The sequence below is a fragment of the Podarcis erhardii genome (genome assembly GCF_964252035.2).
Source record: "Podarcis erhardii genome assembly, chromosome: 8".
NCBI classification, from domain to species: domain Eukaryota; kingdom Metazoa; phylum Chordata; class Lepidosauria; order Squamata; family Lacertidae; genus Podarcis; species Podarcis erhardii.
Window position 1 is genome coordinate 8,156,263 of NC_138499.1, and position 26,683 is coordinate 8,182,945.

Below are 26,683 nucleotides of genomic sequence, written 5' to 3' on the forward strand. Positions count from 1 at the left end.
CAAACACAAACTGGTACATGTGAAGGTGAAGGTCAGGTTATAAACAGTGGCGTAGCATGGGGGGTGCAGGGGGGGCCACCCGCACCGGGCGCAACATTGGGGGGGGCGCACTCGCACTCGCAGCTCTCTGCCCCTACCTGGCTTACTCACTCTCTCTCACTGCAGTGCTGGCTGTGCGGATCCGAGCTGCCAGGTCGCCGCCCACTGTGGAGGGTGAGGGTGAGGGTGCCAGGCGTGCATTGCGTTGCGGAGCGGAGAGAGAGCAGAGCGAGGGAGGGACTATCTGAGGGAGGGACAGTGCAGCGGCCGCCCAGCGCAGCGCTGAGCGCGGGAGAGAACCACACCCGACCAGCCCAGGCAGCAGCAAGAAGAAGCTGGCAGCGGCGGCAGGTTAGGGGTTAGGGGCGCAAATTACTTGCCTTGCCCCGGGTGCTGACAACCCACGCTACGCCGCTGGTTATAAATGGTTAAGATTTTTAAAACAATACTCAAGATTTTCCCCTCCCCTGTGGACGACAAGCTGTTTTTCTTTTTAAAAAGTGGAAGAACAGGGCAAGCTTGTCTGTTTCTGATCTCCATCTTTTCCAAATGCTCACCTGTAAATCTGTTTTGCCCCCTTTCTGTAGTAATCTTTGCAGAATATTTTTTATCAATTTTTAGTAAACGTACATACATTCATATATTACATATATAAGTTACATATTTAAACTAGCCTCTACCGAGCCTCAGACTTCCCTCCATTCCTTTGGTAAGTATCAAATAAATTCTAGAATCTCATATTTTTCATATCATATTTATCTACCATACGCTGAAAGAGTTATTCCAACCCTACCAGTGTCTTCAAAGATTTACAATTGTTTCTTATATACATCAAATATTTCTGTAGTAATCTTTGAGCCAAAAGAAACCTGCATACCAGATGTTATGTACTGAGTTGAATAGGGTCCAGAATGCAGCAGTCTGATTGGTCCACAGGAGCCACCCAATCCAGCTCCAGGTGGAAGTGAATCCGCAACCTGATTGGCCCACAGGTGAATCCCAGAATTAGCCAATCACATGCGGCCCATTGTGTGGGGGAACTTCCATTCCTCCCCACCACTATGAGCTGAATAAAGAGCATGAAATCCACGCTCAACTCCGAGTATATTTCACCAGAAAAAAGTGGGGGGGGCAAGACCAAACCACAGCTTCCCCCCTTCCTGAAATGGTATTTCTATCAAATCATTAATTTCATACACATTTTGGTTGAACGGAAAACTTTGTAGGAAAGTTCAAGAAGTGTGGACAAGCTAGTGGACAGATCAGTTCCCATGTGCGCACGAATCCCGGAGATTTGGATCAGGACAATTTGTATCTGAATATGCAGATATTGAATTCATCAAGCATGTTTGTGCAGTGTGTTGTTAGCCCCCCATGATAAATGACCCTCTTCTTTCTCCCCTCCCTTGTTTCTGACGAGACTCTGGCTGCTTTGTGCTGCCTGGGAATTGCTCCTTCTTGTTTCAAGAAAGTGTCAAGAACATTTTCAAGGGACATATCTCATCCATACCTCATTTCCTCAGTGCTCTCAATCAGCAGAGTCGCAGCTTTCTGGAAACTCATATGTATTCCCTGGTGAGGCTTCATTATCTGAGTTTTCTTTTGAGAAAAGAGAGGGGACACTAGGTGGGCACACAGCCCATAGCAGGGAAGAATCAATGGTCTTGCCTCTTGCTCCCCACCCAGATCCTCCACTGCGATGGTACTCGGCTATCTTCCAAGGAGGTGTTGCTAGAGTAGTCAGCTAGTATCATGGTGTGTATTGTGCAGAATAAGAATGCAAGAACCTCATACTCCTTTTGTTCCTCACCTGTAGGGCCTGCCAGGAAATCCAGGTGAACGAGGTCCTCCAGGAAAACCGGTATGTCCCCAACCTCTCTAGCCCTCCCTCTTAATATTGGCACATTTTCATACCTATTTCGGGCCCAGAATCCTTTTTCTTCCCTGATAATAATAATAATAATAATAATAATAATAATAATAATAATAATAATTTATTTATTTATTTATTTATTTATTTATTTATTTATTTATTTATTTATTTATACCCCACCCATCTGGCTGGGCTTCCCCAGCCACTCTGGGCGGCTTTCAACAAAATATTAAAATACATTAATACATCAAACATTAAAAGCTTCCTTAAACAGTGCTGCCTTCAGATGTCTTCTAAAAGTCTGGTAGTTGTTGTTCTCTTTGACATCTGGTGGGAGGGCGTTCCACAGGGTGGGTGCCACCACCGAGAAGGCCCTCTGCCTGGTTCCCTGTAATTTGGCTTCTTGCAGTGAGGGAACTTCCAGAAGGCCCTCGGCGCTGGACCTCAGTGTCCAGGCTGGATGATGGGGGTGGAGACGCTCCTTCAGGTACACTGTGCCAAGGCCATTTAGGGCTTTAAAGGTCAGCACCAACACTTTGAATTGTGCTCGAAAACTTACTGGGAGCCAATGTAGGTCTTTCAAGACCATTGTTATGTGGTCTCAGCAGTAGTTAATATACTAATTGATCAAAGAAATACATCAACGGCACTGAGCAGAGACTTGGACTTAGTCTTCTATACAGTCCTTTCCTAGGTTGCATCAGTGCTATTGAAACGACTTTCCCTGCGTGAGAGGTGATTCAGCAATGTTGTCCCTCAAATGATGCGTATAATCAATAGAACTCTTGGCCCTGTGAGGCTAATCTCTTTCATCCGCAGAGGGATGCTTTGATTCCAGCTTCTCTGAAATGGCTCTGCAAGGATAGCATGAAATGACAGGCATTCTTTTTCTCTTCCCTCAGGGTGCCTCTCCTCTCCTTTCTCCTGGTGACATCAGTCTCTTAGTTAAGGTAAGGTGTTTTTTTGTTTTTTTCCTGGGATGCTCCAGGATCTTGTGTTCGAAGAAAATCTCATCAAACCATTCAAAAAAAATTGCAGTGTGTGTGTGTGATTCTTAAAAGTGGATACACAAACATCTTCATTTTGGATTTTCATTTCCCCCTAGTCATCATTGCCATTGTCACCATCATTAAATTGATTGGTCAACTTTTTTAAAAATATACGTGATTAAGAAAGCAGTGGTTTTATTTATGTGGCAAAACATCTCAGCTTCTATCTTCATCAGTTGCTCTGATTTGCATACTTGTGCACATCAGGGCACAACTCCAGCATGAAATTCTGGAGAGCTGATGCCAGTCAATGTACTGAGCAACATGGACCAATGTTCTTTCTTTGTATAATAAGGCAGTTTCCAGTGCTGTTAGATACCAGCCAGAAAGAGGCCATCTGCCACAACTGTGAAGTGTTAATTCTCCTTTTTCCTCCCCCTTATTTAAGGATGTTTGCAGTGACTGCCCTCCCGGACCACCGGGACTTCCAGGAATGCCAGGATTCAAGGGCGATAGAGGCCTTCCAGGTCCACTTGGCCATGAAGGCCCAGTTGGGAAAACGGTATGAAAGATGATAATAATAATAATAATAATAATAATAATAATAATAATAATATTTATACTCCACCCATCTGGTTGGGCCTCCCCCGCCACTCTGGGTGGCTTCCCAAAAAACATTAAAATACTGCAATACATCAAACATTAAAAGCTTCCCTAAACAGGGCTGCCTTCAAATGTCTTCTAAAAGTCTGGTAGTTGTTGTTCTCTTTGACATCTGGTGGGAGGGAATTTGTAGGGTGGGCGCCACTACCGAGAAGGCCCTCTGCGTGGTTCCCTGTAACTTGGCTTCTCACAGTGAGGGAACCGCCAGAAGGCCCTCGGTGCTGGACCTCAGTGTCCGGGTAGAACGATGGGGGTGGAGACGCTCCTTCAGATATACAGGACGGAGGCCATTTAGGGCTTTAAAGGTCAGCACTAACACTTTGAATTGTGCTCGGAAACGTACTGGGTAGCTGAACACTAGACACTGTTACATGTCAATGCACTGATCAACAGTGTGGGGAAAAGATTAGACCAGGAGTAGCTAATCTTGGTCTTCTAGTTGCTGTTGGACTCCCATCCGCCCCAGCCAGAATGGCCAATGGTGATGGTGATGGGGGTTGTGGTTCAGTTACATCTGGAGGGCTAAAGGTTAGTCAGCCCAAGATAATCTCCCCTTATCCCAACTGGGGAGTGGGGGTGATGGCTATCTTAAAAAAACCAAAAACGTAATGAGTTAATTGCAACCATGCTAACTTTCACACCAACATTCCAACATAGATATGGTATAGGGAAGAAGCAGCTGCTGAAACTGTGCCACTGATTGATTTTTTTTTTTTTAATGGAAGGAAAACTTGGCATTCTGGATCATATGTATGTGATTTCCCCATCCACTGAATATGTGGGGTCTTCCACTAGGGGAGAATGGTTATGTAAGCTTTCAGAATATTTAGAATTAGCCATATTGACAGATATAATAAGACAAAAACCCAAAAGTGAAGTGAAAAAGGACTGGGAGTTTCTAAATGAATACCTTAAAAGTCAAGGTTCGAGGACAGAAATCTGGCTGAGTCTGGAATAACCTTGTGAAGTGAAAGGATACGAAAGAGGGTTTTATATCTAGATGCTGGGATAGAGATGATAAGGGAAACAAGAAGATACAATGAGAGGTAAAGGAGGTGTTGTGGGATTGGTGGAAGTCAATGTTTGTTTTTCTTTTTAGTGTTTATATTATTAACTTGTAAGATATGGATTTGTGGGTTTTTTTGTATGTTGGGTTTTGTGTATTGTTATTTTTTGATATTTTTTGTGTTGTTGTTGTTGTTGTGTGGAAAATACTATTAAAATTTAAAATAAAAAAATAAAAAAGAATATGTGGGGTCTTCTGCTACCTTCCAAAGAGAGGAAGTCCATCTGATCTTTCTTTGTTTTTCAGGGGGAGGCGGGACCCAGAGGTCACCCCGGACCACCAGGTGTAGAAGGTCCCAAGGTCAGTTTTGTCTCCTCTTTTGAGATGTCAGGGGTTTTGTTGGAAAGAAACAGGATAGCAGGATGAAATCTCTGCCATTCTTGGGAAAGAGGGTTTCTTTGGGGTAGGGGGTACAATTAAAAATATAGAGAGAGATAGAGAAAACAAACCAGACTACCAGAATTGCTGAAGTTCTAACCTAAATAATGTCCTCCCATTTATTAAAATATCTGACAGACTTTTGAAATGGCTTTTAGTCCACTTCTGAGAAAGCCACGCCCGAACTCCGGAGGGGGTGGGGTTGCGGGCGCGTGCCCCCCATCCGCACTATCGCGGGGCTGGTTCTTCCCCGCGAGAGTCAGGGAACTCATCCATATTCAATTCTGGCAGCACCACCCAATGGCTGGCGCGGGGGGCGGTGCTACCAGGGGGCACTTAAGGCCAGGGCAACCTGGGCTCGCCCCTTTTCCTCCTCTGCAGCAGCCGCGATTTCCCACCCACCCACCCTTTAGGCAGGCATTTGGACTTTGCTATGGGCTTCGGCTGGTCGCCGCAAGGGGCCTGGTAGGAGTTTTTCCATTTGGCTAATTGGCTGAATTTTGAAGCCACTTGGTTTTTTCGCCTACCTCATAGCAAAACGTCACAACTCTCTGGTTTTGGCATTGGCCGGGGTATTGTTATGCAAATGAGGTCGAGGGGGAGGATTGCCATCACCTCCCCCAATGCTTGGAGGGTAGTTCGTTAAAGGACTCCGGGGGGCGTCGCCTCGTCCGAAACCTTCGGAGGCTAGGGCCTAAAGCGCGCTCCCGAGCGGTAACCCCTTGGGGAGCGCCTACGGATGTACATCTGGGGGGCTCCCCCTGTTGGTGCTTAACCCTCCCCGGTTAGACCGGATAGTCTGTTAGGGGCCAATGCCTAAGGCCAATACCGCTCTTACCTGTAATCAATAAACTTGTGGCCATTTTCGCCCATCAACCTTAATTCTGGTGTCCGGTGTCTTTATTTACCTCATCTGGGGGGGGGGCGGGTATCGCCACGCAATATGGACGACGTGTCATAAAAAGGCAAGTCCTCAAATCTTGAGCCCATTGACCTTTGCTTGGAGAAACTCAAGGAAATGCCAACGAGGCAAAGAAAAATGAGATTGTGGCTGATTTTCCCCTCCGGGCATTTCTATAACTCCTTGGCTGGGACTGAGTGAAAATGTTTTGATCTTATGCCCGCTGTTGACTTACTGGTCCTAAGGTTGTGTGGGGTCTATTTAGTTGTCAATATTTATTAATTTATTAAAATCATATCCTGCCCTTCATCTCAAGGGCAGCAAACATATATGTGATAAAACAGTACAATTAAAAAATAGCATTGACTTCCAGAGGCGGCGCGAAGGGTAATGGCTGCCCTTTCCTAACGGGGAAGGGAAGCTCCGCTCGAGAAAGGGTCGTCCGCTACGGTGCAGCGGAGACCCAAAACGGAAAACCGCAGGCAGCAGAAGCCTGCGGTCCCGGGACCCGGCGGGCGCCAGTAGTGGCCACCGAAACGTTGAAGGAACCCCGTAAGGGGCTCCGGACCGCGGAGGAGGCTGCGGCGCTGTGGGTCGTTCCGCAATCGGCGGAGTGAAGCCGCGTAGCTGTTGCCAGTGAGCGCTGACCTTTCTTCCTGAAATTTATGCTTTGAAAACAACAACCCGTGAGTAAACATCTGACTGTATGCAATTTGGGACTTTAAAATATTAAATTTGGCTGAAAGCGGAGTGACGAAAAACAGGAAGTCCGTCTTCCGCTCCCATTGAACTTGAACGCAAAGAGCTGGAGGAGTGGAGGCAAAGAGAGATCTTTTAAACTATTTGATCTGAGCACCCATTGAACTTTATTCTAAGTGGAACAATAACCTTATGTGTTGGACTTTTATGAATTTTAATTACACGGGGATATCTTTCTCCCTTTGGAGCTACATTCTAACTAAGAACCCCAGGCGCTGGAGCTGCCTGAGAAATTGAGCTGTCAGCTTGCAGTTTGCAGTTTGGATACTTTGAATCTGAACTTTGAAACAATCTGAGAGAGTTTGAACTTGTTACTTTAAGGCATTTGGATTACCAGCTTGCACCATCAGAAACACTGTTGCTGTACTAAACCCCAACTCTGCTGAAAAATCTTTTTATTGAAGGTTCTTGGACTTAGAAATCTGACTTTATTTTTTGAAATTGATTTCTTTCCTGAAATATTTTAAACTCCCCCTAGAGGATTTGGGACTTATAACAGTGACTTTTATTTTACTTTCCTTTTCCCGGCCCTCTGTTGACTGTTACCATCTGGGCCGTGGCTTTCTCATGGGAACAACTCAGCTTGACCTTGACTTTTAGATAACTTTGGAATGAGTGGTACAAGAAGGAGAGGAAGAACTAAACAAACAACTTTGACAACTTTAACCGCAGCCTCACAGGCACGTAGATCATCTGTGCCTACTTTGCCTTCTGAGGTGGAAGCTGTTTCTCTGCCTCGGGCAGGGGAGGGAGAAACTGAGGAATTACAACTGGAAGATATGGCCTCAGGGGCAAGCACTGCTATTTTAGAGAAATTTTTTGAAAAATTAGAATCTTTGGATAAGAAAGTAGAATCTTTGGACAAGAAAGCCGATGAGCAAACATATAAAATTGAGCAGAACACAGAATGTTTAAATAAATTATCTGGACAAGTTGCACAGAATACTCAAGCAATCGGAGAATTGAAGGAGGCTGCAGGGGAAAATCGGAAATTGGCTGAAGATACCAGCCAAAAACTTGAAAATTTAGAACAAGAGGTAAGACCACTCTGCAAACAAGTAGGTGAACATCAGACCTATTTGTCCATGCTTGAACTGCGGAACAGGGAGAGCAATTTAAGGATAAGAGCAATACCAGAAGTGGAAGAAGGCAACCTAGCTGAGTTTTTGACTAAAGAATTCTCCAAATTTTGGAGTTTAGAGGAAAAGGACTTTAAAATTGTTTCGGCTTTTAGGCTCGGAAGACTTCTAAAGAAAGAGAAGCCCAGAGACTGTTTGATAATACTGAGGTCAAAGGAGGAAAGGGATAAGATTTTGGGCCTACACTACGGAAAGTCACTGGACATTTTGGACAAAAGAATTGAGATCTACAAGGATATTCCTAAACAACTGCTAGATCTTAGATCTAACTATTTGGAGTTGACAAGACTACTAAGGAAGAATTCAATCATCTTTAGGTGGGAATTTCCTCAAGGACTATCTTTTACTTTTAGAGGGAAGAAGATCAAAATCAGAACATCGGAAGATAGAGATAAATTTCTGAACGTATACGGAGAGGACCTTCACAAGGGAATTGACCAACTTCCAGGGCCTGAAACACCAGAGGTACCTGCACCCTTGGACCCTGAAGATCCTCTGAATAAGATACCACCCCTTGAAAAATAACCAGATTTATTCAGGATGTCTCTGCAACTTATGAGTTGGAACATTAATGGCTGCAACATCCCGGAAAAAAGGAGGAAAATTTTTCATATATTAAAAAAAGAACAATTGGATATTATCTGCTTACAAGAAACACATGTGACTAGGCTCCATAGAAAGGTGTTAATAAACAAAAGACTTGGTCAAGAATTTATATCTTCGGACAGAGTAAAGAAGCGAGGAGTGGTGATATATGCAAAAGAGAGCCTATCACCTAAATTCTTATTCAAAGACGAACATGGAAGAATATTAGGAATTGAGATACAACATCAAGGAGAAAAGATTCTGATATTAGGAATTTATGCACCAAATGACGGGAAATCGGAATTTTACAAGAAGTTGCATGAGATTATGCTGGACTATCTGGACTACAACAACATCATTATGATGGGAGATATGAATGGGGTCGTATCGACAAACATGGATAAGTCACAAAATCAAAATGTTACAAAAGACGGCAGACTGCCAAAGACCTTTTTTTGAAATGGCTGACAATATGGACTGGATTGACATTTGGAGAACTAAGAACCCCCTGGGAAGAGAGGGAACATTCTTCTCTGAAGCCCAACTGACTTGGACAAGAATCGACCAAATATGGATATCTAGAGGTCTGGCACCCAAGGTCAGAAAAGTGGAAATCTGCCCAAAGACCTGCTCCGACCATAACGCGCTGAAGATGGATATGACACTTTTGCCAACCGGCTCCTTTAGATGGAAGATGAATGATAGCTTGTTTAGAGATCAGGAGATTGTCAAGAAGGCCCAAAAAGCTCTGAAGGATTATTTTGAAATAAATATGAACACTACGGTGGAAAAAAGAACTATCTGGGACGCAAGCAAAGCTGTGATGAGGGGGTTCTTGATACAACAGAACACTGTAAAGAAAAGAACACAAAATGAAAGGAAAGATAAGATTTTGCAGAAAATCAAAGAATTGGAGAAGAAATTAAGATCAAATCCGAAGTCACAGCCGATTCTGAGAGAAATTAAACTATATCAAGCTCAATATTCCAAATTGATAAACCAAGAAATAGAATGGAAGATTAAATCAATGAAACAAAAAACTTTTGAATCGGCAAATAAATGTGGGAAACTGCTAGCTTGGCAGTTGAAGAAGAGACAGAAATTAAATACAGTTACAAACCTAGAAATTGAAGGAAGAAATATCCAGAACCCCATGGAAATTAGAAAGTGCTTCCAGAGATACTTTAAAAAATTATACACTCAAGGGCCGCAAGATGAGGTTGAGATTAAACAATTTTTGGAAAGAAATGGACTAACAAAGTTGTCACAAAAAAACAGATTAATCCTGAACAACAAAATAACACAACAAGAGATTGAACAAGCTATCCAGAACATGCAACTGGGCAAATCTCCAGGGCCAGACGGCCTGACCTCCAAGTATTATAAGACATTAAAAGACTATCTGATCCAACCAATGATGGAGGTCTGTAATGAAATTATGGAAGGGAAGAAGGCGCCGGAATCGTGGAAGGAAGCTTTTATCACATTGATATCAAAATCTGAAGCTGAAAAGACACAACTCAAAAACTATCGTCCCATCTCCCTTCTGAATGTGGATTACAAAATATTTGCAGACATTTTGGCAAGTAGATTTAAAAGAGTTCTTAATGAAGTAATTCATAAAGACCAGGCAGGCTTTCTCCCAGGCAGACATATGTTTGCAAATACTAGGAACATTATTGACGTTTTGGAGCTTTTGCAAACAGACATAAATACAAAAGCAGTGTTAATTTTTATAGACGCGGAGAAGGCCTTTGACAATATTTCCTGGAAATTTATGAAGGGAAATTTGAATGAAATGGGAGTGGGACGGGGGTATGAGAATGGGATTGACGCAATATATTCAGAACAAAAGGCTAAACTGATAGTTAACAATGTGGTTACAGAAGAGTTCAAAATTGAAAAAGGAACACGACAAGGCTGCCCGATTTCCCCTTTGTTATTTATTTCGGTTCTGGAGGTGCTCTTGAACTTGATCAGAGGGGACCGGTTGGTGGAAGGGATTCAGGTCGGAGCGAAACAATACAAATTGAAAGCTTTTGCAGATGACCTAGTTTTGACCCTGCAGGAGCCAGAATCTAGTACGAAAAGAGTATTACAATTGATACAGGATTTTGGTCGGGTGGCAGGATTTAAATTAAATAAACAGAAAACTAAAGTGTTGGGAAAAAATTTGACAGATATAGAGTCGGAACGGTTTCAGAGAGAAACAGAACTAACTATGGTTAAAAAAGTAAAATACCTAGGGGTAAACATAACAGCAAAAAACCTGAGTCTATTTAAGGATAATTATGAAAAATGTTGGTCTGAAATTAAGAGAGACTTGGATAGTTGGACAAAATTGAAGCTTTCTTTGTTAGGCCGAATTGCTGCTATCAAGATGAATGTATTGCCAAAAATGTTGTTTTTGTTTCAAACATTACAGATTGTGGACAAAACGGAGTGCTTCCGGAAGTGGCAGAAAGATATATCTAAATTTGTCTGGCAGGGCAAAAAGCCCAGAATTAAGTTTGAGATATTAACAGATGCGAAAGAAAGAGGTGGCTTTGCCCTGCCAGACTTAAAGTTGTACTATGAAGCCGCAGCTTTTTGCTGGCTAAAAGATTGGCTACTTCTCGAAGACACTGACGTGCTGGACTTGGAAGGTTTTAACAATGCTTTTGGTTGGCATGCATACTTATGGTATGACAAAGTTAAGATCAATAAGGCCTTTAAGAACCATATTGTCAGGAAAGCAGTGTTTAATGTCTGGACAAAATATAAAGACTTATTGGAAAATAAAACTCCAAGGTGGCTTTCACCTCTGGAGGCTAAGGCCCGAAAAAGACCTAATATGGAGGCCAAATGGCCAAAATATTGGGAAATATTAGAAAAAGATGGAGACAATTGGAAATTGCAGAGTTTGGAGAAAATGAAGGACAAGGTGCGAGACTGGTTACATTATGCTCAGATTAAAGAAGTTTTTAAAAATGACAAAAAGTTAGGGTTCCAGGTGGAGAAATCGAAGTTAGAAACAGAATTGTTAGAACCAAAGACTAAGGTACTATCTAGAATGTATAACTTGCTGCTAAAATGGAATACACAAGACGAAATGGTTAAATCGGCTATGATAAAATGGGCACAGGACATTGGGCATAACATTATGTTTGAGGACTGGGAAAGGTTGTGGACCACTGGGCTGAACTTCACTGCATGTAATGCTCTGAAGGAAAATGTAATGAAAATGATATATAGATGGTACATGACCCCAGTTAAACTTGCCAAAATATACCATTCGTCTGATAATAAATGTTGGAAATGTAAAGAAAATGAAGGAACATTCTTTCACCTCTGGTGGACATGCCCTAAGGTGAAGGCCTTCTGGGAAATGATATATAATGAGTTGAAAAAGGTATTTAAGTATACCTTCACTAAGAAACCAGAGGCCTTCCTTCTGGGTATTGTCGGCCAGAGGGTGTTAAAGAAGGATCGAACATTTTTCATGTATGCAACAACGGCAGCAAGGATTCTCATCGCAAAAAATTGGAAAACTCAAGATTTACCCACACTGGAAGAGTGGCAGATGCAGCTGATGGACTATATGCAACTGGCCGAGATGACTGGCAGAATCCGAGATCTGGGAGAAGAAAAGATGGAGGAAGACTGGGAGAAATTCAAGATGTATCTACAAAAACATTGTAACTTGTTTGAATGTTAAGAAGGATGCTAGATTATAAAAAATTGGCCACCACTAAACTAGATTTAAATTTGATGCTAAGTGAGATTAAAGAAAATATAAAAATTTTATTGGAAAAAGTGCTAGATTATATTTGAATGTGTGGACATGTGACTGTAAACAAGTTGATAATTTGTTTGGAAAAAAATTTTTAACGACGTAAATGGGAGAGGGGGACGTGAGGGAGTCCAAAGAAGCGAAGAATTTGTTGTGATAGAAGCAAGATTGTTTTATGTGTGCATTTTATATCTAAAAAAACCTTAATAAATATTTTTTTTTAAAAAAAAATAGCATTAAACCAGTTACAAGCATTTAAAAAGACCCTAGAAGCTATTACATATCTAGAAACATGTAAATATGTCTTACTTCAAAATGTAAATATGTCTTACTTCAAAATGGGGTAAGCTGTCCCCAATGCATTTGGGGCTAATTCTCCTCACACTGGCATCCCCACCTGTTGTTGTTGCCACCTGTCTATCTCAAGAGACAATGGAGTCTGCCTCTGGGGGTGAGGTCAAACAACTGGAGAATTACAGTGCCTGATGTGGTTGCAGAGACCGGTAACTTGGAACTGCTGCCTCCCATGTTGCTTTTGCTGTGTTAGCACCAAAGTGACCTTTCTGGGGTGCAAGCCTGGGCAGTGTGTATTGAGGCCCTTGGCTGCCCAGATGAGAAGACCCCCGCCTCTTGGCCTCACTAATGTGTGGTCCAAAGGAAAGTAGAGCAATACATTTGATACCAGCTTGGCTACAGGAGTTCCTGGAAGGAGCCTTAGGGACTCCACTCCAGATTTGTGTAGGATTTAAAGGTAAAGGTACCCCTAACCATTAAGTCCAATCGCGGACGACTCTGGAAATCATCTCGCTCTATAGGCTGAGGGAGCCGGTGTCTGTCTGCAGACAGCTTCCGGGTCATGTGGCCAGCATGACTAAGCCGCTTCTGGCGAAACCAGAACAGCGCACGGAAACGCCGTTTACCATCCCACCGGTGCGGTACCTATTTATCTACTTACACTTTGATGTGCTTTCAAACTGCTAGGTGGGCAGGAGCTGGGACCGAGCAATGGAAGGTCACCCCGTCGTGGGGATTTGAACCGCTGACCTTCTGATCGGCAAGCCCTAGGCCCTGTGGTCTACAGAGCCACCCGTTTACTCTTTCACTTTTTCTTCTCCCGAAGATGTCCTTCAACACACTGGAGATGGGTTTTTCCTCAGGGTTTACTCCCAAGGCCTTTCTCATGAATGAGTGTTGCCACAAAGCAATAGAGGTTTAGGATCAGAGCTTTCCTTCTCCTAGATGGGATACGTTCCCATGTTGATGAGCCCCATCTGCCACTCATTTCCACCTTCTTGACTGTTGGACCCACTATTGGTCTTGTCTGCTCAATCTACTGGAGACTTGTCTTTTATACAGGGTAAAGTCTCAAACTCACTGAGCTTCTGAGACCCATCAGCTACCCTCCCCTGGACTAGTACCCCAAAGAATTGCTAAGTGGCTGAATCAAGCCACTGTTTAAAGTTCCCACAATGCCTTGGAGCAATGCTGCATTCTTGATTGTGAAAAATCAAAATGGTTGCTAGACCTAGCTGCCTGCAGTCTTCACCAGATAATCCCACTAGGGTTCATCAATGAACAAGGCAGCCACCATGGGGCCAATCGCTCAGGATTACGTCAGACCTGGTCCTGGCCTGATCAAGGTTTCAGGTATTTCACCCAGCAAATAATAATAATAATAATAATAATAATAATAATAATAATAATAATAATAATATTTTATTATTCATACCCCACCCATCTGGCTTGGTTACCCCAGCCACTCTGGGCGGCTTCCAACAAAGTATTAAAATACAGTAGTCTGTTAAACATTAAAAGCTTCCCTAAACAGTGAGAGGAGGTTAAGCTCCTGCTATTTGAGAAAACTTTTCACTGACAACTGAAACACTGAAATGTGTGTGCCTCCATGTTTCTTTGTTGGGAAAGCAGTGCACTGCGCTTAAAATGTAATTGAGGTTTGTGATTTGAATTCCTCTGTCTTTTGTTAGGGTGCCAAAGGAGACCGTGGGACGCCTGGAGAGGCTGGACTGAAGGGTGAACAGGTAAAATAAAACGAGGCAGAAAGATTCTTCTTGGAACAGTACAGTAAGCAGCATGTCTAGATCACCAAATAGGACCTTTGACCTGCTCTTTAGCCACCACATCAGAACACCGCTGATCAATATATCACACACGGACCAGTCTGACTTGAGGGACTTGTGGAATCATGGAATTGCATAGTTGGAAGGGACCCCAAGGGCTCACTGTTCCCAACCTGCTGTAATGCAGGAATCTTTTGCCTACCCGAGCGTCCACTGTACAGTGAAATATCAAATTTGTACAATTAGTAAAACTTACGGGAGGGAAATTTAGAATTAAATTAATTAATTTTGAATTAAAGGGGAATGAGTTTTCCTTTCAAGGCACAGCAGGTTCTGTATATGATTATTCCTTAACACATCCTTTACTAACGGGGTCCATTGGATGCCTCCTGTTTGTGTTTCCTGTTTGTGTAACCCTCAAGGGGAGGTTAAGTACCCCTTCCGCCTTCCTGCTCAAACTTCCCCTCCACTAGCTGTCTTATTTTTTAAAAATCACCAATGACACTGATATTCACTACTGTGTTACATGTGCTTGACCCAAACATGTGCTTAACCACTGAACCACACATTCAACATGCAAGGGGAATGTTTGCTTATTCAAAAGGGGGGGGGGCATTGCAACCATTTGTTTGCAGTGATCTGAGGAAATGGCATGCTGAATTATGTTAAATTGATTCTGTTCCCGAAGCAAAGACCTGGCACAGCTGTGGATGGGGGCGGTTGGGGTGCGCAGTTTCTTGCTGCACGCACGACAAGTTGTTAGCCTCTTGCACCCAGCCAACCCTGTAATGTTTCCTGACAACTTCTCCATTCCCAGAAGCTTATGTGTATTAAAAGCAGTTTGTTAAAACATGCAAGTTCATGCTCTGGAAACCTATGCATGGAATTGTGATGCCAAGTTAGCTTATGTTTTGGGCGTCTCGCTCTCCTGGTCGCTTGGTTGCTAGCAAGCTTTTGATGAGATTCCAGAGGTTCTTTGGGGACGTGGTTTGCAAATGAAGATGCTAAGTGAATGTGAAATGCTGTTGTTGTCTTCTGCAGGGACATCCTGGGATACCTGGCTTCATGGGCCCTCCTGGAAATCCAGGTCCACCTGTAAGATGCTATCATCTATCTATCGATCTATCTATCTATCTATCTATCTATCTATCTATCTATCTATCTATCTATCATCTATCTCTATCTATCTATCTATCTCTATCTATCATCTATCTATCTATCTATCTATCTATCTATCTATCTATCTATCATCTATCTATCCTCTATCTATCTCTATCTCTATCTATCTATCTATCTATCTATCTATCTATCTATCTATCATCTATCTCTATCATCTATCTATCTATCTATCATCTATCTCTATCATCTATCTATCTATCTATCTATCTATCTATCTATCTATCTATCTATCATCTATCATCTATCTATCTATCTATCTATCTATCTATCTATCTATCTATCATCTATCTATCTATCTAATCTATCTACTCTATCTATCATCTATCGTCTATCTATCTATCTATCTATCTATCTATCTATCTATCTATCTATCATCTATCTCCATCCCTTTTTCTTTTGCACTGCACCCATCCATCTGGTTATAGACCCAGAAGAAGCCCACAGCAATTCACTGGCCCTCTCTTGTATGTGTGGGAATGTTAAGGATAATAGATGATATATTAATTAAATATTATCCTTCCTTTACTCACGGTAGTGAGTCATGTAGCAGAGCAGAATCCCCTCAATACAGCAGGAAGCTAGTTTGCAGATTCGTTTGAATCTCTTTAGTTAAGCAATCCAATCCGGCTTGCCCAGATGGATTATTCTTGGTGTCCCCTTAAAAGAAAAAAAGACACAAGAGGCTTTCCTTCAAACGTACAAGAAGTTTACTCACATTCAGTTCACAGTGTGATCCCTGAAGGCAGGCTCTAGCTAGTAGTTACATAACAAAGTGTGAGTTTATCCCCTATGGGGATTGAGCTCATGTGCTGCTGGCTGAGAGCCAGCAGACAGCAAAATGCATTAAGAAAACAGTATCAAGAGAACAAAATGGCCGCAGGAGAGCAGCATGGCATCAAGAGGGAGATGGCTGTGTGACTCGGCTCTTTTATAGAGTCAGTGAGGGTCACATCCATCTGCCTGGTCACATGCAGGGGGAGGATGCTTCAGACCAGTGGGCCAGGAAGTTATACTGGCTAGAGTAACATCCCCTTGTCTGTGTCCACGCTAGGGAAACAAGGAATGTTGTATTTGACTGCTTCAATGGATTACATCCCACAGTATGTTGGATTTTGGGGGGCATTATGCTGATCTTGAATGCATAGCAAAGTTTATGGCCCACCATTTTGGGCTGGTTGTCTTCATTTAAAGAAAGTCCAAAGGCTTGTAAGAGTTGCCTCCATGTTCTTTGAGGAGACTATTTCTGATTCAGAAGCAATCTGCCATTTTTAATGGCCAGAAATGTTATTTTTTTTTCATTTTATTTAGGGGTCTGAGGGCCCCCCAGGACCTGCAGGACCACTGGGAAACCCTGGAGAAATAGTAAGTCACTATTCAATCTGTCATATCCCTGCCTCCCCCCAAAGGAAGCCAACATTTGCCTCAGTGGTCCCATAGTGGATTCTTGGAAAAATAAGTAGATGTGGAAAGCATTCCGTGAATCTGTAAGGTTTGAAAGCCACTGAGATACTCAGATGAAGACTAGTGGATTATAAACTCTCAGCCAAAGTCTCCATTAATTTAGAAAGATGAATAAATTCAAAATGTGTCATTAGTGTGGTGGAACAGGGGGAGTACAGTTGCATCGCCAGAAAATAAATAAATGGTGGTGGGAGACACAGAGGGGTCAAAGTATATTTCTAGGTGGCTGAGTGGTGTCCCACATGTTAAGATCTCTAAAAGACAAATAACAATGTATGTTAATGACAAGAGTCCCGCAAGTGGGAGGTGAGTGCCATATTGGGGTGTGTATATGTGCTTGACCCACTTCCTGCTCTGGCATCAACTATGGGCACTTACCTGACCTCCTGGTAGCAGAGTCATTGCTGCTAATCCAGAGGGAGAGTGGGAGGGGCAAAGTGGAAGAGAGGACAAGAGCCCAATTGACACTCTTCCAGGTTTATCCGTGCAGTGCTGACCTCCCCTCCTCCTTGCCCCTTCCAGTCTCTCTCCCAGTAAGCTGCAGTGATTTCATTGCCAGGAGGTCAGGTGAGTTCTGCTCCCTTCTACACCCACTCTCTTCCCCCCATCCCAAAGGCCTAAGCAATATTGAGCATAAATTCAGGTGGCCTTGCTAACAGATTGTTCTTCTGAGGATGGCTCTGCCTGGAAAGCTTATGTGAACATCTCCACGTCTGTGTCTCTTTGGCAGGGTAAAGAAGGCCCATCAGGACCTCAAGGGCCACCAGGATTGCCTGGACTTCTGGTGAGTTATCCCTGCATTTGTAAACATTGACACATCTCATATGCCGGGGACTGTAGTGTTCTTGAATCCCTGGCATATTTCAACAGTAAAAAGATTGTGTGGCATACTTGCATATATTTCTGGCGATTGTGACGTCACAAATGTCAGGCCCCACCCTATGGAGCGCCCTCCCAGCAGATGTCAAACAGATAAACAGCTGTGGGACATCTGAAGGGAAGTTTTTAATGTGCAATGTTGTATTTTATTTTTTTAAAAAAAAAATATTTTTGTTAGGAGCCACCCAGAGTGGCTGGAGCAACCCAGTCAGATGGGCAGCATATAAATAATACATCATCATCATCATCATGAACGTCTTTTGAGACATTGCCCACCCACCCCCCATAAGCGGCAATACTGAGATGTTGTGTGTGCATTCTATGCTCGACTTCTCGAGAGATCTTCTGATCTGAATTGACATGCATTAAAAAAAATAATCAATGAAATTTCTCCCAGCTAAAACTTTGTGGCACAATTTGTAATGAGAGAAAGGGAATATAGGGGAGAAAACATCAGAGGAGGGGAGGCAGGGAATAAGCCACAAGACAGAGAAAAACCCATTTTGGAAACAAGGTACAGCTGGCGGTTAGTGGTAGAACCCATGCTTTGCAGGAAGAATTGTTGTTGTTGTTGTTGTTGTTGTTGTTGTTGTTGTTGTTGTTGTTGTTTAGTCGTGTCCAACTCTTTGTGACCCCATGGACCAGAGCACGCCAGGCACTCCTGTCTTCCACTGCCTCCCGCAGTTTGGTCAAACTCATGCTGGTAGCTTCGAGAACACTGTCCAACCATCTTGTCCTCTGTCGTCCCCTTCTCCTTGTACTCTCCATCTTTCCCAACATCAGGGTCTTTTCCAGGGAGTCTTCTCTTCCCCTCAGGTGGCCAAAGTATTAGAGCCTCAGCTTCAGGATCTGTCCTTCCAGTGAGCACTCAGGGCTGATTTCCTTCAGAATGGATAGGTTTGATCTTCTTGCAGTCCATGGGACTCTCAAGAGTCTCCTCCAGCACCAGAATTCAAAAGCATCAATTCTTTGGCGATCAGCCTTCTTTATGGTCCAGCTCTCACTTCCATACATCACTACTGGGAAAATCATAGCTTTAACTATATGGACCTTTGTCAGCAAGGTGATGTCTCTGCTTTTTAAGATGCTGTGTAGGTTTGTCATCGCTTTTCTCCCAAGAAGCAGGCGTCTTTTAATTTCGTGACTGCTGTCACCATCTGCAGTGATCATGGAGCCCAAAAAAGTAAAATCTCTCACTGCCTCCATTTCTTCCCCTTCTATTTGCCAGGAGGTGATGGGACCAGTGGCCATGATCTTCGTTTTTTTGATGCTGAGCTTCAGACCATATTTTGCGCTCTCCTCTTTCACCCTCATTAAAAGGTTCTTTAATTCCTCCTCACTTTCAAGCCATCAAGGTTGTGTCATCTGCATATCTGAGGTTGTTGATATTTCTTCCGGCGATCTTAATTCCGGCTTGGAATTCATCCAGTCCAGCCTTTCGCATGATGAATTCTGCATATAAGTTAAATAAGCAGGGAGACAATATACAGCCTTGTCGTACCCCTTTCCCAATTTTGAACCAATGAGTTGCTCCATATCCAGATCTAACTGTAGCTTCTTGTCCCACATAGAGATTTCTCAGGAGACAGATGAGGTGATCAGGCACTCCCATTTCTTTAAGAACTTGCCATAGTTTGTTGTGGTCGACACAGTCAAATGCTTTTGCGTAGTCAATGAAGCAGGAGTAGATGTTTTTCTGGAACTCTCTAGCCAGGGCTAATCCCCAGTAGAGGCAGTTGCCATTGTGGCACCTCCAGGTGTGCACATAATTCTTCACTGGGGCCACGTTGGTCGCTTTCCCTCCCACCCTGCTGAAATTAGGCTTGAATGAAGCATTCTGTTGCAGCCTATATGCTAGGTTGCTGTGTTGACTGGCTTGCAGAGTGTTTATGTCTGTGTGTTGGGCCCATGACAGGTTCTCTGGTTTGCTTAGGTCCCCGTGGACCTATTTGTGACCCCTGGCTCGAGACGTTCTGCAATGTGACTTTGCTTGTTGTTTCACATTGCAGCTAATGAGACATTGGCTGTCTGACTTGTTCTTTTCCTGGGTATCGTTCCGTGGAGTTTCCAGCTCAGCCAGCTGACAAGCTTGGATATTGTACCTCGTGCAGATGCATTGTGCTATTTTTAATGGTGCACATTATTTTTCTACTGCTTGCATATGTTGCTTTACAGTGCCCTGATATTTATTGAGATGATGGTCTTTAAATTCCATTTATCAACATGTTAGGAAACTGACTTGCAGTATTTGGGGTTCTTATCCACAATTATGAATCTACAATATTTGCTCCTAAGGAAACACACATTGTATACATTCCTTGCATCTGTAATCTTGACTACTTCCCTCTTAGGGTATTTCTGGAAAGGATGGCAAAGATGGAAAGCCAGGACCTCCTGGAGAACCAGTAAGGAGATGAACTTTACATATTTTCCAATTTGGTATTATCTTTGCAAGACAACAAGTGTGCTGTAGTGGTCAGAGTGTTGGGTTAGGACCTGGGAGCCATGAGGCCACTATTGGCTGAGATGCTGTGATGTCCTAGAATGTGTTGCTTACTTCTGAGTGAAGAAAGATTCTTATATAAAATGAAGTCAAACTGCATTTTAGGAAATATATGGGTGGGGGTTGATATTAAAGACCCTCTGCTCCCCACTCCTAGGGTCTAACTCTGGATCAGACCCATATATATGTTATTTAAATAGCATTTACTTTTAAATGACAATTCACATAGATTTGTGAATGTTATCACATCGAGCTTGATTCCTGAGGCACCCACATGTTAGAGATCATTCTCTCTTGTCAGGCTATAAATGTGCTTTGTTTCTTATAGGGCAAACAAGGGGAGCCCGGGCTGCCAGGACCAGAGGGAGCAAGAGGATTGCCAGTAAGTCCAGCTGAAGGCGACCATGGTCCATTAAATATGTCCTTTTCCACCAGGAATCTTTGGAGGAGGGGGCAGGTGCATATTTCTCCATTAGCTAGCATGGAATACACTACCTGAGAAGCTTGGTCTTCCTGCAGCAAGAATGATGCAAATGTTCATTGAAGGCTAAATTCTATTTATGGAGAAAATGAAGGTATGTTCTTGTAGAGGAGGGGTCTGTGCACATGAGCATACTAGGAAACATAGGTATGCGTGAGATAATCATGCCTCAAAAGTAATTTATTAAGAACATCGTGTTTCAGATAGTGCACAGGTAGAAGAGTCTAAAAAGCCCTGGGCCACAAATTTTCACGGCACTCTAGTGTCTATGGTGGTTCATTTCCCAGCAGTAATGTGCCGTATTTAGCATTAACTCTGGAGGCGTATACAGTCATACCTCTGAAGTCGCACGCCTTGCGAGTTGAACATTTTGGCTCCCGAATGCCACAAACCCAGAAGTGAGTGTTCCGGTTTGCGAATGTTCTTTGGAACCCGAATGTCCATGACTTCCATGGCTTCCAATTGGCCGCAGGAGCTTCCTGCAGCCAATCAGAAGCCACGCCTTGGTTCCTGAACGTTTTGGAAGTCGAACATCCGCCGTGACTTCCATGGCTTCCAATTGGCTGCAGGAGTTTCCTGCAGCCAATCAGAGGACAAGCCCTGGTTCCTGAACGTTTTGGAAGTCGAACGGCCTTCTGGAATGGATTCCGTTCAACTTCCAAGGTACGACTATACTTGATTCTGACCCAGCTAAGCTTCCTGATCTATACCGTGCTCTAGGAGGCTTAGTTTGGTCAGAATTGAGTAGACACATCCAGAGTTAATGCTAGGGGGGCCGTTAAAATTTGTGGTCCAGGCTTTTTAAGACTCTGTCTGAAAACAAAGAGGCGTATTGGTTGCCAGATGTGAAATATTATCTTCAGCTCTCCTCCCCCTTTGCCTTGAGTTCCATTGTGGAAGAAAGCTGTAACTTAGAAGGTCCTTTAAAATGCATATAAATAATACCTTTTTATGTATCTCTCCATTTCACCTTTCAGGGTTTTAAGGGACCGAGAGGAGATGCAGGACCACCTGGCTCAAGGGTGAGCAATGCACTGGACCTTCAGTTTGACTCAAACAGTGGTTGGGATGGGCAGAGTTGCCCACAAGAAGACCTCTCCTATCACCAGTGTTGAATAGGTCAGGCTTCATAGTTAACATTGATGGCTGAAGCTGCATTGTTACCAGGAATGGAGTCAAGTCCTGTCAATGACCCTATCAATGCCTGCTCATAGATTGAGTCCAGTTTTGGGACAGCCATCTGTGGAAGTTCAAATCACATATCTGGGTCATTAGGAATTTTTATGGAACTTCCATATTGTTCTAACCTCTAATTTTCTCCCCCCCTCCCTTGTCTGTTGCAGGGAGAACCAGGTCCATCAGGACCACCCGGCCGCGAGGGACAACCTGGAAAAGATGTAAGTGTGCCACCGTGGCTTCAATAAGAGCTCTTACGATTCTGCAAATGGTGGAGTGAGTGTTATCAGGGTCGGGGCTGAAAGGAAACACTGGCACAGCTCTGAAACACTGACTTTCATAATTTCACAACCTGAAATTTCAAGAAGTACATGGAAGTGGTAAATGAGAGTGGGTTGGGCCCACACTTGGAACCAGTTTAAAGGGGCGTTCACAGAACGTATGTGTGCCCTCTGCTAGGGAGCGCTGAACATTTTATTCTTTGGCATCTCCGGCACAAAACATAGCCGACAATGCTGCCATGAGAACATGCTTGATATAATAGGGATGAATTTCCTCTGAGAATGAGGCCATCCCTGTTTTGTGTTTGTTTTGGTTTGGTTCTATTACCATCTTGCTCCTTGATTTTAATAAGATTCTAGCTTTTTTGTTATTATTTTGGTCGCCTTTCAGGGGAAAATGAGTCAGTCCTCGCTCACAAGTTGGACAGTATATCCAGCTTGCAACTGACTTCCTTTCTCATCTGTAAACATGTTAAAGTACACCTCATCCAGACAGGCGAGCCACTCATTGACTATTCTGATTATAGGGACACTGTTGGTGCTGTGGTCCAAACCACTTATCCTCTTGGGCTTGCTGATCGGAAGGTCAGCAGTTCGAATCCCCGTGACAGGGTGAGCTCCCGTTGCTCTGTCCCAGCTCCTGCCAACCTAGCAGTTTGAAAGCACACCAGTGCAAGTAGATAAATAGGTACCGCTATGGCGGGAAGGTAAATGGTGTTTCCGTGCGCTCTGGTTTCCATCACAGTGTTCCATTGCACCAGAAGCTGTGTAGTCATGCTGGCCACATGACCTGGAAAGCTGTCTGTGGACAAACGCCGGGTCCCTTGGCCTGAAAGCTAGATGAGTGCTACACCCCATAGTCACCTTTGACTGGACTTAACTGTCCAGGGGTCCTTTACCTTTATTCTGATTATAGTGTTTTGATGATCATAATGAAGCAGTGTTTTCTTTCCTTTTATTGTTTTTTTTTTACTTGCACATCGCTTTGATATTCCATGTGATTAGCAATTTAGAAATGACTCTTTCTCACCCCAGCCTCTTTTACTCTTGTGTTGCAGGGGGATCCAGGCCCTGCAGGACCCCAGGGCCCACGTGGGCTCAGAGGAATCGCAGTGAGTTGTTTCTCCCTATGGCTTTTGGGTAACATGTGTGACACATCCCACTGGGTCCCAAGTGGTACAAGGGACTCTGGAGGGATGAGGGGAGGGGGAGGAAATGGATCTGGCATTTCTGAACATGAAAAATGAATTTAACTGTTTGCGCCTCTTAAGGAAAACAATCCAATGTGTGCACGACTTTGTGCACAAACCAGAATTGCACTCATTGTGCAAATGTATGCATAATCCAGTGTGGAAATGTTTCCAATTGTAGGTCTTTTGTCTCTTCTTCCCAAGTTTCATTTTCTTTTCTTTTCTTCCATTTCACTTTTAATTTGTATACCGCCTTCCTATACTACTATACACAAGGAAGTTTCCAGCAACAAAATATACAAGAACACACATCTTAGAGCAATCTGGCCCAGTACAGAAAGTCGTAATAAAACATAACTTAAAAATGGAACAACTTATATCAAATAAAGTAACATTCAATAATCTAGTAGAATATAATAGCACACAATAAAATCCACTCTCAAAACATCAGCAAATAATAATTAAACAGATTCACTCGAAACAATTACAATGAATAATTACTAAACTACGATCAATAAAAATAACTGCAAGTTACAATGCATAAAATACCACAATGCTTACAAAACCATGTAATTGAGAAACAAATTGAGAAACAAAGACACAAAACTTATAAAATTATTTTTTAAAGTTCTTAAAAAGACTACTTGCTGTTTTTTCCCCTTCCGCCAGGGCAAGAGTGGACCACCAGGCCCCCCAGGGGAAGCGGGCTCTCCAGGTAACCCAGTAAGTACTACATTTGTTGTCCCTGCCTCATTACAAGCAGTGTGGTGTAGTGGTTAGAGTATTGGACTAGGAGCTGGGAGACCAAGGTTCCCTTGGCCATCTTACTCCCTCTCAGCGCAACTTACATCATGGGGTTGTCATGGGGATTATATGAGGAGGGGGAGAACTATGTATGCCATCTTAGAGAAAAAAGGTGAGATACAAATGAAATAAATGAATGAATGAAGCAGGATGAGCGGTTCTTACATGCTGTGATTTATTGCCAAATGGAGAAGAAAGAATGGTATGCTTTATCCATGGGATATATTGAAATCAGACCAAGCTGGCAGCCTCCTAGAGAAGAAAAGTGCAACAGGCTGAGAACACCAGATACTTGGAATGTAGTCCAGTATGGATCTGGCAGGCTTCCATTTCAGGAAGTTGGAGGGCAAGCATTAGCACAACTGAAATGTGGGGTTCTGGGAAATGACAAGTCATATCCAGGTGACTGAATCCGACAAGCCCCTTTTGGAATCAAGTAGTCCTTTGGCAAGGTTTCAAGAAAGGTGAACCGTATGAAGGTGTGCAGAGAAACCTGTTTGTCATTCTCTCATCACTTTATTTGACCCATCTGCAAACCCATCAGTTTCTTATCAGTAGAAGGGGCTGCATCCGAATGACCAATAAACAAGATCTTCTTCTTTGGCGATCACTCATAGCTGAGTAAGATTGTCTTCCATAAACACGGTTTTAACAATGAGTCCGTAAGTGACTGTGGAGGCCAATTCTATATCCACACATTCTTCCACAGTGGGGACATTGGTTTCTGGGCAGGAGTTGATCACAGTGTGGATTTGCCAAGCGTGTATTCGTCTTAGCACGATTCTCCCTTACGTCCTGAGTTCGAATGTCTTCAAAGCTCATGACACCTTTGGTAAAGGCTGTTCTCCAATTGGAGCGCTCACAGGCAAGTGTTGGTGTTTATACTACACTTTTTTTAGATTTGCCTTGAGACAGCCTATAAACCTCTTTTGTTGACCACCAGTATTACACTTTCCATTTTTAAGTTGGGAATAGAGTAGGTGCTTTGGAAGACGATAATCAGGCATCCGCACAACATGACCAGTCCAACAAAGTTGATGTTGAAGAATCATTGCTTCAACACTGGGGATCTTTGCTTCTTCCATTACAGTAGTATTAGTTCGCCTGTCTTCCCAAGTGATAGAGTGGAATAGTCATCCCTTGCTTGTGACTAGCCATCATGCAATCTGCGATTTGTCTGTAGGTCCTCCCACATCTTTAATGACACTGATCAGAATATCAACCAGCATTTGTTTCTTTCTTTATTCTTTTTTCTTCTTCTTCGTATTCCCAGGGTCCCAAAGGAAGCAAAGGAGAAACCGGCAGTGCAGGACTCCCTGGATTCATCGGGCCGCGAGGACCTCCTGTAAGCAGCAAACCAATTTTGGTCACACACTGCAGACAGAACTAATAATAGGATCTCATTTGTCTGTAATTGCTCAGTGTCACCTGCTAGAACTCTGTGAAGGAGGCTTCAGGAGCCCAAAGCCCAAAGGGAATTTCACCAAGTGTAGCTGGGTTATCAGAAGTAGCTTCTGACTGTGTGGCTCTTATCCTTTTTGTGCTTTCTATTTCACAGGGAGAACCAGGTGAAAAGGGCATCCCAGGGAAAGAGGTGTGTTTTGACGTCTTTGTTAGATGACATGAAACAAGAGCACAACTCCCTTTTGTTGTTGTTCTTTAATTATCTATGTGCACTTTCCCCAGGTGCAAAACTTCTTTAAATCTCTCCAAATTGCTTTACCTTGTGCTTCTGGATTCTTCTGCTCTTGGTTTTGGATAGGTGGGAGGTTCTATTACAACAGGGGAAGGGTCCTGGGGTTCAAATTAGGCCCTGTGGGCCTCTCTATGCGGCCTTGTGACTCTCCCCTTCCCCAACCACACCCTTACAAACCCTACTTCTCCCCATAAAAATGCTAGTCCATATGACACGCACACTCTCTAATTTAATCTGAATTTGTTTTTGGAGGGTGGGAAGAAATTTGATAAGTTAATTTTTTTTTTTACCAGTGATCTGTTTGCAGTATCTCAATGATCCACTTGCAAATTAAGCCCCATCTGGAAGCACCAAAAGTAGCAACATTATATTTTCTTCATTTTTTTTTAATTGGCTCTTCACATTTCAGACCTCTTTATTTCCTTGCAGGGCACTCCAGGGAAGCCAGGTGGTGTTGGAGACAAAGGTGACAGGGTAAGCTGGAGAACTTCACGAATGTTGATGTTGAGCAATGTTGGGGAAGTGCCCAAGGCAGTCTGGGTGATGCTGCCAGAAATCATTTCCTTAATGCATGAGAGATGGGCAAGACACCTGTGGCTTACATCAGGCTTGCTCAGAAATAAGTGGAGCTATATCCCCTATAACTGAAGGTTAAGATTTGGCATATCTCTGAGCCAACCCAGATTCAACCAGCTTGACAGCTTGCAAATATCTCAGGTCCCTGGCCACCCAAATGTCAGCTTCTTTCTTGGTCCTGGGAAGCATTTGAGGTATGCTAGCTGCCTGGACAA

At 43.2% G+C, this 26,683-nt stretch overlaps 1 protein-coding gene across 1 annotated transcript in view; it reads left to right on the forward strand.

Moving 5' to 3' along the window:
• COL22A1 (collagen type XXII alpha 1 chain) overlaps nucleotides 1-26,683 on the forward strand; it is a 196,442-nt gene that overhangs the window by 158,875 nt on the left and 10,884 nt on the right. The window contains exons 44-60 of the mRNA XM_081873968.1: nucleotides 1,856-1,900; nucleotides 2,815-2,862; nucleotides 3,350-3,463; nucleotides 4,877-4,930; nucleotides 14,150-14,203; nucleotides 15,284-15,337; nucleotides 16,730-16,783; nucleotides 17,613-17,666; nucleotides 20,113-20,166; nucleotides 20,593-20,646; nucleotides 21,723-21,767; nucleotides 22,089-22,142; nucleotides 23,261-23,314; nucleotides 24,062-24,115; nucleotides 25,470-25,541; nucleotides 25,755-25,790; nucleotides 26,322-26,366. Of these exons, the coding sequence (XP_081730094.1) occupies nucleotides 1,856-1,900; nucleotides 2,815-2,862; nucleotides 3,350-3,463; nucleotides 4,877-4,930; nucleotides 14,150-14,203; nucleotides 15,284-15,337; nucleotides 16,730-16,783; nucleotides 17,613-17,666; nucleotides 20,113-20,166; nucleotides 20,593-20,646; nucleotides 21,723-21,767; nucleotides 22,089-22,142; nucleotides 23,261-23,314; nucleotides 24,062-24,115; nucleotides 25,470-25,541; nucleotides 25,755-25,790; nucleotides 26,322-26,366 (945 nt within the window). The remainder of the gene's footprint in view (nucleotides 1-1,855; nucleotides 1,901-2,814; nucleotides 2,863-3,349; nucleotides 3,464-4,876; nucleotides 4,931-14,149; nucleotides 14,204-15,283; nucleotides 15,338-16,729; nucleotides 16,784-17,612; nucleotides 17,667-20,112; nucleotides 20,167-20,592; nucleotides 20,647-21,722; nucleotides 21,768-22,088; nucleotides 22,143-23,260; nucleotides 23,315-24,061; nucleotides 24,116-25,469; nucleotides 25,542-25,754; nucleotides 25,791-26,321; nucleotides 26,367-26,683) is intronic.